Source organism: Fukomys damarensis, unplaced genomic scaffold (genome assembly GCF_012274545.1).
Source record: "Fukomys damarensis isolate Sample0158 unplaced genomic scaffold, DMR_v1.0_HiC HiC_scaffold_34, whole genome shotgun sequence".
Lineage (NCBI taxonomy): Eukaryota > Metazoa > Chordata > Mammalia > Rodentia > Bathyergidae > Fukomys > Fukomys damarensis.
This window is the reverse complement of record NW_022900946.1, coordinates 2478036-2493370: the sequence shown is the minus strand read 5'-3', so window position 1 is coordinate 2493370 and position 15335 is coordinate 2478036. Positions and strand designations below refer to the sequence as shown.

Genomic DNA, 15335 nt, shown 5'->3' with positions numbered 1-15335 from the left:
ACAGGGCAAAGGCCCTCGGTCTGGGGTCAGGTCAGTGCCTGAGAGGAAGCCTGCATGCTGTGTTGCTGAGACAGCTACTCCCCGGGCACACGCCACCCAGAGGGGTTAAGAAAAGAACACTGCTCCTCTCTTCAGAATCTGGAAGCCACTGAGAAAGGGTACGGGCTTCACTGAGTACACAAGGTCCACTGTGCAGGGAGGGCATCTCTGATGCTACCAATGCAGGAGATGACAGAGTATCCGGCAACAGGGAGAGGAAGGCCCTAGTCTACCACCATGGCCTCTCCACAGACAGCAGACACTGACCAGGACAGGGAGCCCCACGCTGGAACCAAGCACGGGCAGCCCGGTATCCCAGAAGCCCTGTGGACGCAAGTGTGTGCACTTCTCAGGGGCTGCGGGAAAGCAGGGTGGAAAGTCGGCCTGTGCACGGGCAGCTGTGATTCAGGGGCTCTGTGCATTTCATCAACCTGACAGGAGCTATTAACACAGGAGGCCTGGACAGATGGAGTAACTCGCTCAGTTTCCCTAACTTGGAAGTGCAGCCCAGGCCTGGCTGACAACAGATCCCCAGCCCCCAGGCACGAAGCCAGTGGGCCCTGCGGAGCAGACCGGAGGCCATTCCCACGCCAGACACACACACACACACACGCACGCACGCACCCTGCCGCATCACAGAGGGGTTCTGCCCACACGGGAACATGACAAGGACAGCAGAGGAGCTCTGAAGAAGCGGTGTCCTCCTTGGCCAGCCCCGCTCACAGACAGGCTTGGTCGGCCCACCTGCAGAGGGGTGAGGGAAGATGAAGGCCGGGCAGCCTGGCAGCGCCTTTCCCGATGTGGAAGCCCGGCGGGGACACCCGCCACACCGAACCACACTCTTCTTAAGGGTCAAGGGGCTGGGTTCATTCCCTTCAGCCACTGTTTTTTCTGTATTTTCTGCTTTTCTCAAAATGTCTAACAAGTGAACCCCTTCTGGGTGAATCAGGGTCCCTGGTTCCCAGAGGCCACTGGGACCATGGGCTTGAACAACAGGCAGCCAGAAAGTCTCCTGCCCTCACTTCCCACCAACCGACAGATAGATAGCTCTGTTCTAAATTAGGCACCAAAGATAAGAAATGCTATTTTTAGGCAAAAAAAATAAATAAATAAGAGCAAAGAATAAGCCCCCATGGCCCAATCCACCTTGGGGTTCAACCTGCCCTGCAATAGCACCGAGGAGACTGTGTGCAGGCACAAAGGGAGGGGACAGCAGCAGCCCCAAGATTTCACCTCTCGGCCTGCAGCCCTTAGAAGTCCTGAAGGAAAAGGCAATTTCAGCCTTCAGACACGGTGCACAGCGAGAGCTGTCAATGGCACCTCCAGAGTGGAGCTGGGGTCAGTGCCTGGAAGAACCCGGTGGCAGGAGAATCAATCGCCTTTTCTGTGGTGAATGATCCAATGTGTCAAGCAGTCCCGACACCAGCATGTCAATTCTCTGTGCACCACAACAGCACCGCTCAGAAGCCACCACAGCCAGTCAGGAAGAGTCACTGCCTCTGTCTTTCAGCAAAGGCCCCAGGGTCAGAGAATAGAAGGGCAGGGTTGGAGGGCAGTAACAAACCTAGAGCAAAAACCAGACAGGGCCCACACATGGTTTAATGCAGACAGCAAGACTCGAGCCACCACTCTTCAAAACTTACTGCCGTGCACAGTGATGCCCGAGGGTTCCTACACAGCAGCCCTGGGGTACATGGGGGCACAGCCAATGAGGCTGGCCACATACACCGTGGTTTGGCCTGGGCAACGCACTGCACTATGCCACCCCACCTTCCTCCAGGGCTCACGCTTCCCACTGTACCAAGCTCAAAGTAATCCCCGCTCCACCACCATAGACCCAGACTTCTTAGTCCTCCCAAGTCCACATCAAAAGCGAGAAAAATGGGCGCCTGGACCAGGGGGCTCAACAGAGCCCTGAAGCTACACGGGGTGGCTGCGAACCAACAGCCTGCTCCCAGGCACACCGGCCCACTCTGGAAACCAAGAGGCATGACACTTCCCCTCGGTTCCTGGCACAGTTCCCGTGTCCGGCTGCTCCCACAAAGGGAGCCAGAGCCCAGATGACACCACCGGAACAGGACAGGGACACTCGTGGGCCACCAGCTCTGGACCAGCGGGAGCCAGCACACTCACCTGGCCGCACTGACACAGGTGTCCACTCCCAGGCGGTGGAACCACCTGCCGACAGCTGTACACCACCCACCCCCAGCAGCCCTCCGCTGCGCCTGGCCAGGCCGGGGCACACGGGTGCCGAGCTCACACCCAGCACAAAGACTGCCCTGCTCTGACCACAGGCTCCTTCAGGCTTTCACGTGGGCTCTCCTGCGGGGTGGAGGGATTGTTTTTTAAACACTGCATTAGCATTCCGGGCATGGGACACCCACAACCTACAGGAGAGGTCTGAAGCAGCTCCTGGTTCTGGCATCGCCTGGCTCAAGGCAGAACCCTCATGCAGGCGCTGCAGAGGAAAAATGCCAAGTTCAAGTCATGGCAGCCAGGGAGAAGAGTGCCTCCACGGTCACCCAGACACACCCAGGAGTGTGCTGTACTCATCTGCTGGGTATTTCTTAATCCACTGAAGCTGACCTCAGGATTAAGGGTCACAAATGTGCTTAAAAAAAATTTTTTTTTTTTGGTACCAGGTATCAAACCCAGGACCTTATGCTTGTGAGGGAGGCAGTGGATCCATTGAGCTAAATCCCCTGCCCAGTGCTAGTTAAGTTTTAAAATTAGGAACACTATAGGAAAACATGCCTCTAAGCTACACACCATGGATACTCCGCTGGTTTTCAAGCTCTGCTGAGGCTGGCACCCGACTGTAAGGAGACAAGGTGATTCTCGGTCACTGTTCGCTGCCCCCCAAGATACATGGTGGCTATTGCTCACCCAGGCTGGACAGCAAGCACACAACTCACTGGGACAGACTGTCCCACTCGTGCTTCTGAGAGATGGAGCGGCCTAGCAGACACAGGACCAAGACCTGCAACCCGCAGCAGCCAGCCTGGGAAGCCACCCCTCAGCCAGAGCACCAGGCAGGAAGCCAGCGTCCCATCTCTGTCTCCATGCCAAGCACGACGAAGTCAGACCACTGCCTCTCAGCAACCAGCTGGGGAAGCCAAACAGTAACTCCTGAGGTAAGGGGCTCAGAGCATAGGATTCAATTCCTAGCTGACAGCTCTCTGCTTCCAACTGAGGATCAGCCAGGAGCCCACCTGCCTGCCTCCCAGGCCACCTCCTTTCCCTTCAGAAGCATCCCCTTCCTCTGTCTATGTACCCACCCAAACAGGATGTGGCCAACTCCCTTGCTAGAGCAAGCTCAGGATAAACAGCCTCTGCTCGTTCCTGAGGCTCACTGACTTTCTGTATGGACTTGGTCTGGGCCATTCCCAGGAGGGAGGATAGCACGCATTTAGTCACACGGGTCTTGCAGGGAGACAACCCCAGTATGCCACCTTCCTGTGGCACCTCATCCCCACCTCACTTGTGCCAGGTGTGGAACAGCCGCCTATGCCCTCCAGATGGCTCCTCCAGCCCCTCCACCATCCTCATTCATGCACCTGAGCAGAGAACTAGATCCCAGCAGCGCGCTTCAGACCACAGTGGCTCCCTCATCCTCCGCACATTCCAGTGTGAGCCACCCACCCCTGACTTTTCTAGAATGAAACCTCTGGGCACTGACATCCTGCCTATCATCACTGAGCCGACCCCAGGATGGTCAAGGCGCACAGCTGACATGCTGGATGTGTTTACCGACTGAGTGCCCATCTGCAGAAGACCTGGTCCTCACTCTGGGAGATGGTGGGGGACCTTTGGGGGGTGGCAGAAGGAAATTAGGTCACTTGGAGTGTGCCCCTTCGCAGGTTCAGAGCTTCTTGAACCCAAAGATTCCTGTCTAGGCACACAACTTCCTGTCACAAATTCTTTATGTCAAAAAACTCATGGAGCCACGTGCTGGCTGTCCCCTTGCAAGTTAGTTTTTTGCCACACTTGGGTTATGATCACAGATGCCATCCCTCCTGATTATCCAGAAAGACAAGCCAGCTCTAAGTAGTGAGCTTATTAACTTTAGCTCACCAAGGCCAAAGGGAAGCAAAGTAGTGAGATCATTAAAAATAGAGGAAAACAAGGCCAGGGATTTAGCTCAGTGGTTCAGTGGCCTGCCTTGCAAGCTCAAGGACCCAAGTTCAATCCCCAGTACTGGAAAAAAAAAAAAAAAAATAGAGGAAAACTGTATTCGGAGCCAGCTTCTGCTTATCACCGAGCCTCTCTAAGGGAAGGTGCTGACCAGTGTGACTACAGACACAGGACGAAACACCAAACGACACCATCACCCACAGGGACATGTTAAACAAACCCGGGCTGAAGGCATGAAAGGTCTGACCAAAGCCAGGAAGATTTAACAAAATCGCTCTGTGACACTGTGGTCACTGATCTATTACTGGCACAAGCATTTCAGCTAACTGGATGGTGGTTGTTGTTCAAACAGTATTTCACTTATTCTGCTCAATGGAAAAATTTCAAATCTTAATTTTTTAATCTAAAAATTTTAGATACTTTACCTAATTCCACTTAGAACAGTAACAATTTTAAACCCCACTAAAATACCATAAAACATAGCAAAGTTAATTATGAAGCGTTAGTGCCGGGGAGTATGAACAGTACAGTACCTGGCAGCATTTGGCGATTATTAAAGTAAGAATTTAGGGAAAAGCTACCAAAAGATGCTAACGCTGGAGGGTCAAAAAGGACTGAGGAAAGGGATCTTCCTTTGTCTCGGAGTACGAGCCTCGGAAGGAGCAGCCCTGCAGCACAGCCGCCTGGCAGACAGCATCAGACCCAGCGCTGAAGCATCTGATGGGGATGGAGATGAACACCCCACCCTTTCTACAAATTCTGCAGAACTGGAAGTCACAGCCTGCACCTAATCAGGGGAAACTTCAGACAAAACGAAGCTGATAAACATTCTACAACAATCTCATGTGGCATCCGAGTATTCAAATGTGGCCAATCCAAATTAAGACACATTCTAAGTGTGAAATATACACTGGATTCCAAAGATAAAATACTTTTTAATGTAAAATATTGCATTAATCATTCTTACACTGCTAAAATGTTGGGTTAGTGTTACTTTGGAAATGAATTTCACCTGTTTCTTTTTACCAGAAAAATTTAATTATATATGACTCGCGTTATATTTCTAGCAGACAGTGCTGTCTAGAAAATAATGAACCAGTAACCTTCACAACTGCCACATTTAGAAAAGGATTGACTGACAATGCTCCTCTGAGAGTAAGGAAATTGTAACAAATAAATGCACCCCATGATCCCAGGAAAGGTATTCTGCTTTACAAAAAACAGTATTAAGACAACTGAAGAAACCGGAGTGAGGTCTATGGCTTGGAGGTAGATGAGTGATGTATCAATTCTAATTCCCTAATACAAAGGAGGGACTAAGGTTATTTAGGAGAAAGTCCTTGATGGTAGGAAAGGGACTCCGGTGATGGGATTTACTAAAATTGGTAACTTAAACTATAATTTAAAATTATAAGAGAATTGGTAACTTACTCTTAAATGATTTAAGGGGAAAGAACTATACTGTTCTTACAACTTTACTGTGAGTCTCAAATTACTTCAAAATAAGTTTTTTGTTTTGTTTTGTTTTGTTTTTTTGGTACCAGGGATTGAACTCAGGTTCTTACACTTGTGAGGCAGGTGGTGGAACCACTGAGCTAAATCCTCGCCAAGTAAGAAATACATTTACAAAGCAGCCCCAGGATCTGGAGGTAAGGAAAACACCAAGAAACTGGGGCTGGCTCACAGGGGAGCATGCACAGCTAGGCAGCACCCCAAACTTTGCTCTGTAAGAGGAGGGGACTGGGCCTGTGGACTCCTTGAAAGAATTCTGGCTGACCAACTTGTTCTGCCAAGTTTCTCTTTCTGCACACCAGTAACCCCAAGTGATAAATGAATTAGAGGTTCCAGGCACAAGTGGGCTTAGGCTGCGGTCACGGGCTAGCCGAGCACAGAGCCACAGTGTACAACACCCTAGCAAGTCCACCCCTCCCACAAGACAGCCAGCACTGAGTACCTGCTCCCCAAGGGCTCTGGTCCTTGTCTGTTTGCCTGCTTTTAGCAAAGTGAAAAAAAGACACTCCGTAACTACTACACTCACCTATTCTATTTACTTACTCATTTATTTGCAATGCTGATCAAACCTAGGGCTCTGCACATGCCAGGCAAGCATTCTACTCCTGAACTGCACACCCAGCCCTACTGCCTCTCTTCTGAACAGACTGCAAAGAAGGAAAGGCTTCCAGGTAAGCAAGGAGATACCTATCTCCCTAATGCTGCTCCTATTCTCCTGGAGTCCCATGCAGACGGCACAGGGCTTTCCAGACTGAGAAAACTGGCGGATGATCTCCCTGCATGTCACCCTTTGGGGTGCCTGCAGGCCACCTAAGTACACGGCACGTGTACATAGATGTCACCTTTACAAATAACTGAGAGGCAGGTACCTCCAGCCCCACTCTACAGCTAGTGAAACTGAAGATCCCACGTTTAGGGCTCTACTAAGGATATACAGCTGCCAACTAGCAAGACGGGTTTAAATTTAGATTTTGGGGATTTGTTGAGATGAAACTGACACATGATAAACTGTGCCTATTTAAAATGTACAATATTGGGCTGGGGATTTGGTTCAGTGGCACCACACCTGCCTTGCAAGCACAAGGTCCTGAGTTTGATCCTCAGTACCAAAAAATAGCTAAATAGTACAATATTAATATTTATATACATGCTTTAAAAAATGATTATCACAAGTCAGGGCATGGTTGTGCATACCTATAATTCTAGTACTCTGGGAGGCTGAGGCAAGAGGATTGCTCATTTTGAGCAACTCAGCAAAACTGTGTCTCCTAATAAAAAAAAAGACCAGAAATACAGTTCAGTGTGAGGGCCCTGGGTTCAATCCCACAACTGCAAAAGCAAAACAGAACAAAACAAAACTACACCACTGGCAAGATCATGAACAATCTATTATCTCTGTGCTTCCTTGCAACTGTGATCCCACACCCTATTCTCTGCCCACTGTCCCTTATGCCACCCCCAGGAAACCAGAACTACCTTCTGTTCCTACAGCCACGTATGCCTTGCATAGAATTTCACAGAAATGGGTTTATACTGTACATATTCTCTTTTGCCTGGCCTCTTCCACTCAACATCAGGATTTTGAGATTCATACATGTTGTAGCATGTAGCAATAGACATTCCTCGTCTGGTGACCCATCTCTTTAACGCCGTTTGGACTTCCAGCTCTCTGCTCAACTTACTACACAGGGAGGGGAATGGCAGTGAGACCCTAGGGTGGCATCTCCAACAGGACAGTACTGTAACTCTCACAGACTGCACTGTGCAGTGCTGTAGTGTTACGTTCTGTCATACATTACACTACTGCATGCAAGTTGTACAAATAAAAGCAAAGTCATCAAGTGGGCGTTTCCTTGTACCCCTGCTCTGTTCTGAATATTGTAATGTACACACTCTCTACAACTCACTGAGCAACCAATTCATTTAAGGACTAATTGCGGGCATGTAAATGGACAACCAGGTTCTGCAGTGTGGGGGCCAGCAGAGGTAAAGGAACTCCGAAGAGTTCTGTACCCACTTCTCTATGGACACATATTTCCAGTTCTCTTGAGTAAAGACCCATGAGGAAAGTCTGGAGCCAGTGAAACTGCCAGGTCGCTTTTCCAAGTGGCTGTAACGTTTTATGTTCTGAGCAATTGCGTATCAGAGTTCTAGTACCTCCGTGTTCTTGCTAAATTCTTAGTATGCACAGACTGCTTAATTTTAGCCATCCTAACAGGTGCTGAGCGGCACCTCTGTGGATTTAATTTGCATTCCTGTAGTGCCTAACATGGCTGTGCATCTCTGCATGTGCTTGTCCGTTACCTGTATGACTCACCTGGAGATGACTCAACTGTTGAGCCCACCTTTTATCAGAGTGCATGACTTCTTATCATTGAGCTTTGAGGACTATATGTATTCTGGATATGTCAATTATCAAGTATACGATTTATAAATATTTGCTCCAGTATTTTGCTTGTCTTTGTGTGTGTGTATATGTGAGACGGTTTCACATTTGTTAAAGGTAGAGGAAAAAAACAGAAGTGTAAGGGAAAAATGAGTTTGGGTCAAGTAAAAAGGGAAGAAAAAGAGGTATCGTGAGGAGGCACAAGAGCTTTTCATTCTTAAAAAGTGTAAAGAGTGTACGATTTAAACTCCGAAGTCCAACTTATCAACTTGGTCTTTAAGGTCATACTTTTGCTGCTGGTTCAAGAAATCTGCGCAAGTCCAGGCCACAAACATTGTCTCTTATGTTTTCTTATATTGGCGTTTACAATTTAAGGATTTACATTTAGGTCTAAGATGCACTTAAAATTAAATGTTGCATATGGTACTAAGTATGACTCAGGGTTCATTTTTTTCTCACCATTTACAGAAGAGCTGTTTCCACGGAACTGCTGCTGCACTTGTCAGAAATCAGCTGCCCGTCTATGTGCGGGTCTATTTCTAGACTCCATTTCATTCCATTAATCAGTATGTTACCTTTTCACCACCACCATATGGTTATGATACAGTAGCTATATACTAAGCCTCAAATCAGGCAACGTTAGCTCTCCAAGTTTAATCATCTATTTCAAAGTAGTTCTGGCTTTTCTAGATCATTTGTAGTTCCATGTGAATTTCAGAAGCAACCAGCCATTTGTATAAAAAGCTCCTTGACTTACCTGGGATTGATTTAAATCTACAGATCAATTTAAAAAGAACTGGTATCTTGATAATATTGAGTGGCTCTGCCCACGAACATGCCCTGTGTCTCTCCACATACTTACACTCCCTTTGATTTCTCTCAGCAAGGCTATGTAGTTTTCAGTGTGTAGATCTCACATGTTTTTGTCAGATTTACTCCTAAGAATTTGATATTTTTGGTGTTTGCATGAATGGTGTCACTTTAAAATTTAATTTCTGACTATTCACTGCTAGTACATAAAATAAAATTGATATTAGGCTCTGATCTCATACTCTGCAGTGTAACTAAATTCATCTATTAGCTCTAGTGGTTTTTGTATACTGCATCAGATTTTCCACATGGATGACCATGCTGTCTATTAGTAGACAGGCAGTTTTCCATCTTGCTTTCCAATCCAAATGTGTTTTCTTGCCTAAGTGCAGAGATTAGAACCTACAGTATAATGTTGAACAGCAATGGTAAGAACAAACATTCTCATCTTTTCCTGATACTAGGAGCAAAGCATTCAGTTTTCCACCTTTACAGTGATGTTAGCTGTAGGTTTTAGACCCGCCCTGTATCCAGTTAAATTAGTCTCCTTCTCTCCCCACCTTGCTGTGGGTACTTATCATGGAGATACTGTGTTGGTTTTTCTCTATGTTTCTAACTCGGTGCAAAGAGCTGTCAACCCCTCTCCTGCTCTAAGCCCCAAAGGTCTGTGTGTGCCACTCCTCGTGATCCCTTCAGCTTCCTGTAAGAAATTTCTGCTACATCGTGCCGGGGTAGACACCAGATTTGTCACCAACTTTTTCTGCGGTATTAAAATGATCATGATTTTTTTCAGTTTGTTAATATGATGAATTATGTTGACTTTCAAATAGTAAACCAATGCTGCATTTCTGGCATAAACCCCACTTGGTCATGAAATGCCAGCCTTTTTATATATTCTGAGGGTTATGTTTGCCAGAACAGTGTTTAGAATTTTAGCATCTATTTTCAGGGATTGTGGTTGTATTTTCTTTTCTTGCAGTATCTTTTGGTTTCAGAACAATAAAACTCATAAAATGAGTTGAGAGGTTTTCCCTTCTCTTCAATTTTTTGGAGAATTTTGGTAGTATATACCTTATCTGAATATACCTTATCTGAAATGCCTGCAACCAGAAATATTTTCAATTATATATTTTTTTTTTCAGATTCACAATATTTGCATATATATAGTGAGATATCTTGGGGATAAGACCCAAGTGTATGTAACCAGGTAATTCATTCATGTTTTCCTATGTACCTTTTACATATAGCATAAAGGTAATTTTATACTGCATTTTTAATAATTTTGTATATAAAATAGACATGGTGTGGAATTTTGTGTGGTATCCTGCTGGTGCACACAAAGATTCCGATTTTGGAGCATTTTAGGTTAAGAATGCTCAACCTGTATTTCTTCCATAAATACTTGGTAGACGCTCTTATGGCCCAGAACTAGTACTATTCCCAGTCCCTGCACACATCCAGCATTATTCTCTAACCCTTTCGACTGTTTTCCACCCTGGGCTCAGGTAATTCCCCTGCTGCTCACTGCTCAGCTGGATCCTCAAAGCAGGTGCTATGGAAGTCCTTCAAGTTTTCTCTCTGCATCTCTCACCTACATCTGGTACAAGCACTCTCCCTGGGCCATTCGAGCTGCCTGTCCTGGATGTCCATCTCCACGTCACTCAGGGCATCAGCCAAGCTCTGCTCGGACCCCAGGGCCCTGGCCTGAAAATCCCTGCCAGAAGATGAGCAGAAACAACTCAGCCCTCACTATCCTCCAGCATACTGTGGAAGAAAAGATACTTACTTGGTCTTGTCAATGGCTCCAGGCACAGAACCCTAAAAGCCTTGGGATTTCCAAGTGAGGAGGGCAATGACCAAACCATCTCATTCCAACGAGGCAACTCTGGGCAGCTTCAGGGTGGGCTGCTCACCAGAAATGCCAACCCTGGAGTAGAGACCTGGGAGTTTCAGCCACAGCCTTGAAGAGTGGAGCTGGAGACTGGGCTCATCACTGATGGCTAAAGACTCAACACACTCAAGTCGGGGCCATAATTCGTATATCTTGCTGCCAGGAAGCTCTGAACCACTGGCAGTACATGCACAAGTGTTCCATCAGTCAGCATGAGACAGCCCCATGGGGTGGTTCAAGTCGCCTGATGGAAGAGCTGCGCATGTACCACTGGTGGTTTGAGGTGGCAGGAATGCACTACTCAGTATCTATGTACCAAGACCCCCGTGACAGCCACCACGGGTCTGGAGAACTGGGCTGTTGAACACATCAAGGTGCTAGAAGGGCAGTGCATTCCAAGGGCACAGGTGCTCCACACCACCTCCACCTCCCAACCTTGCCCTGTTGGCTACTTCTGACTTGCATCCTTTAGAATAATCTAATAAAGGAGGTTGTCTTCCCGAGTTCTGCGAGTCATTCCAGCAACTATCACACACAGGAAGGAGGTGCGCAGGGGTCATGGAGATCCCTGATTGACAGCCAGTCAGGGAGAAGTACAGGTGGCCAGGGACTTGCAGCCAGCTTCCGAAGCTGGGTAGTCTGTAGGCCTGCGCCCATTCGAGTTGTGGGATCTAATGTTAACCCCGGGTAAACAGTGTGAGAAGTAAAATGAACTGCTGGGCACCCAGTTAATATCCGGAGAATGGGAAAAGCAATATTGGAAAAGATATCAGCTACTGAGTGTCAGAAGTGGGACAAAAACCTCATTAAACATTTCTGAAGAGATCACTCTTGGGCCGGGGGTGTAGCTTGCTGCAGGGCACGTGCCAGCAAGCATAAGGCCCTCAGTTCCATCCCCAGATCCCCAGCACGAGGTATGTGTGTGACTGTGCCCCCACTGAGTAATGCCCAGGATTGAATGTATTTTGTCCATTTTGTCCATTTCTGGATGGTTTGGGGCAGCAAAGTGTATTGGTCCTTGTTACTCCATCTTGACCACAAATGGAAATCCGCCCCAAGTCATCATCAACACTACCACGCAGCTCTCCAAGCTTCCTCCGACGCCCACCAGCAAGGGCCTCTAGCAGTCACTGACTCCTGGTCTGGATAACTCAGAGCACTCAAGGTGAGGTAAACACCCGCACAGGGCCCAGCCCACAGGAGCCACTCAAGAAGCTCTGCTGGACAAACTGATACACACACAGCTGCAACCCGGGTTCAAAATCCAAGGCCCTCTAAGAACACAGGTCCCCATGTCTTTCCAAAAGGCCGGGCCCAAGTCTGCACTGAGACTTCAGAGCAAATTTAAACTCTTCACTAGCAAGGGAATGAGAGTTAAGAGGAGAGCACAAGCAGAAGCCCAATCAGGAGCGCTTGAGGCCCGGACAAATCCAGAAAGGGGCAATGAGAACACCTTGCGGTTTCACTACTCCTTTGTCTGACAGTTCTCTTAGAAGCAAAGCATTTTTCCCGTTGGTGCAGGGACTTTCCTGGGCATCTCTTAAATACACAGAAGACGAATACTGGGGCTTAGAAGTAACAAGAATACTTGGGAACGAACTTTGTTTCATTGGTTTTGGTTTTGGGATGGCGTCTCATTATGTGGCCATGGGTGTTCTCCAACCTGTGAGCTCAAGAGAGCCTCCCGTCTCAGCCTCCTGAGCAGCTAGAACAACCGGTGTGCACCTCTGGCCCAGCACAAGTGTTTTCATGTTTCTGTTTTTAATGATAGGAGAAAACTGACTACAGTATATCCTGTTCACCTGTGCCGTAAGCCTATCTGGATACAAAAAAAGACACATGAAGTGTAGAAAATGAAGTCTTGTCTTGTCCCTGCCTGCCCTTTCTGCTGTCTTACTCCAGGGTGAACCACAGTCAGGGTCAATACAGAAAAGTAAGGCATGAGCTAGCATGAGCACACACTGACTACACATTTACCAACAACAACTGCTATACAGAAGCGCGTCGTAACTGCTCTATCACCAGGTATTGTTGGTAATCTCTTGCTGTGCCTTACACATGAAACTCTATCATAGTAGGTATGTGTATATTGGAAGAAAATCATGTATTTAGGGCTTTTGTACTATCCAGTTTTGGGGTCTGGACATAGGGGCAACTACTGTAAACCAATTCCTAGACACATTGCACAGGACTTTCCTCAGTTAGCTCAACCCAATTTTAAAGGTCAAATAAAGACAAAAACACTTTCATTCTGAGTACTAAGGTATCATGTAGCTCCTTGTACCAACTGTGAAACTTCCCCAGTGATCTCACTGCTTACATTCGGGACTTACAAAGAGAAACTAAAAGGACAAAGTACAGAGAAGGTGTGAGTCAAGCTTTCTTATGCCCATATCTTAAGGACACTGAGTGGCAGGTTTAAGAGTTCTGGTGGCTGTTTTAAAAAGTCAGAAAGAAGGCTGAATGGTATCCCTCTCCCCTCTGGCAAAGAAGTCTCTCCAAAGACCCCCCTCGCCCCACCGCTCAGGCCTCGCTCGAGTGACAGTTCCACGTCCAGCCCCTTGAGAGGCTTGCACCGTGCCCAGGGCTAGACACAGACTGTCCTTGCAGTGCAGAGCTCTTCAGCTCTACACCCAAAAGCACTGTCTCTTCCCATACTTCATACCTCCTGCCTAGGCTTCCCCAAAATGTCTTTGGTGGTCACTGACGCTCGGGTACAGACAGGCAAACCGTTCACTATGGGACCCTCCAAAGCCATCACTTCTTCCTGCGTTCTGAGCTCCCAGAATTCCACACGTGCCTCTACACGACGCACTGCATGCTGCCACCTTCTTTGATTCCCTCGTCTTTGGCACATCTTGAAAGAATATTTGTTTCTATACCCACTGGCGCCCCTTCTTGTTCCATCCACCCCTCAGCTCTCGGGACCCGGCTTCGGACTTTAGCCTGCGTAGAGACTGCAGTATCGAAATGCAACGCCCTGTCTCTCTGGTGTCCGTTCACCTGTGTGCTTGGTGGCCCCAAACCCCATGCCCTTTTCTCACTCTTCTTAGCTTCACTCACCTCAGCTATTTTTTTCTACTATTCTCTTGAAAACTAAAAATACAAAGAAAAAACAAAAATGCAAAACAAAAAGCAAATACTTATATTCCCGTGAATCAGAAGTGACAATGCTAATGTCACGTTTGCTTTAAGTCTTCATTTTTAAAAAAGAACAAAACCAGGGCTGGGAATTTAGCTCAGTGGCACCACCCCTGCCTCACAAGCTTAAGGTCCTGAGTTCTCTCCCTGGTACTGAAAAAACAAATAAATGAAATTTTAAAAAATTAAAAAAGAACAAGCCAGGCGTGGTGGTGCACACCTGTAATCCCAGCACTCAGGAGGCTGAGGCGGGAGGATGACTGTGAGTTCGAGACCAGCCTGGGCTACAGAGTGAGTTCCAGATCAGTCTCAACTATGGAGTGAGACCCTGTCTCAAAAAAAATCCAAAAAAAAATTTTAAAAAGAACAAAACTGGAAAAAGATGAAAACCCCTGTAATTTCTCCTGGGCACCCACTCCCACTCCCACTCCTTCCCCTTCCCACAGGCAAGCACCTTCCTAGGGCGCAGCCCTTTTGGTTCGCTTTCCCTTACAGACGTATTCCTCAGCGACAATTCTGTACTTCACAAAAAACTGAACACAATGATGCCATACAGTAACTTATCAAGTTTCTCTCATTCAGCAAGATTTACCCACGCTGACACCTGACACAACCTGGCAGTCTGCTTCCACTGAGCTCGGAGTGCTGGTCCGATGGCTCTCACTGTTCTGTCCAGTTACTGAGAGCTTCGTCAGCTCCATGGCCCGATTCCACAAGCTTCACAGACACTGCCTGTGTTCACCTCGCAGTGACCCTCGGAGACGACGATCCGAGCGCCTACTGCTGGCACAGGCGGACAGCACCCTCCAGAGCCAGCTGAGGCTGAGGCTATACCACTGACCACTGTGCTACGTGGGCTGCTTCCTAACCACAGCCACCTGTGCTCTCCTGTGCCAGGCGTCCCGAATGCATCACCTGTCTTAATTCTCTGAACCATCCCCCTACACGCTGCCTGCAATTGCTGTCCCCAGTTAGAGACAAGGAAATAGGCTGGAGCCTCAGAGGGAACTGAGACTTTACATTCAGAATCCAAGTTTTTATCTACTGAGCTGATGTCAGACTGACTTAGAAGGGGAAAGGATGAGATCAGAAAGGTGAGAGAGCTCAGTGCAGCGGTCAGGGTTACTGCTTCACCCATTACAGGGTGCTGCACCATCATCACCGGTTCCCCATCCACACAGCACCACAGCAGGCGGGCAACAGGGAAACAACACTCACAGTTGTGAACCTTGTAGCAGTGGTTCTGCAAGCGCTTGACATCCCATTCCTCCAGCACACCGTGAGTCATCAGCAGCTGCAGGAAGCGCCGGTGCACATCGGTCATGGTGCCCATCCTTTTGGCACTGCCCTGCATGTGTAAAGGAGCTGAGAGAACATGACATCGAATCACCGGCAAGCACACCAAGGCAGTGCCCTAGGTTT

At 47.9% G+C, this 15335-nt stretch overlaps 1 protein-coding gene across 3 annotated transcripts in view; it reads right to left on the bottom strand.

The window, feature by feature from the left end:
* Positions 1-15335, bottom strand: part of Nsmce1 (NSE1 homolog, SMC5-SMC6 complex component) — a 69043-nt gene that overhangs the window by 9489 nt on the left and 44219 nt on the right. For all 3 annotated transcript variants that reach the window (XM_010623490.3, XM_010623488.2, XM_010623489.3), the window contains one exon: positions 15132-15278. In XM_010623490.3, coding sequence (XP_010621792.1) covers positions 15132-15278 — 147 coding nt within the window. The remainder of the gene's footprint in view (positions 1-15131; positions 15279-15335) is intronic.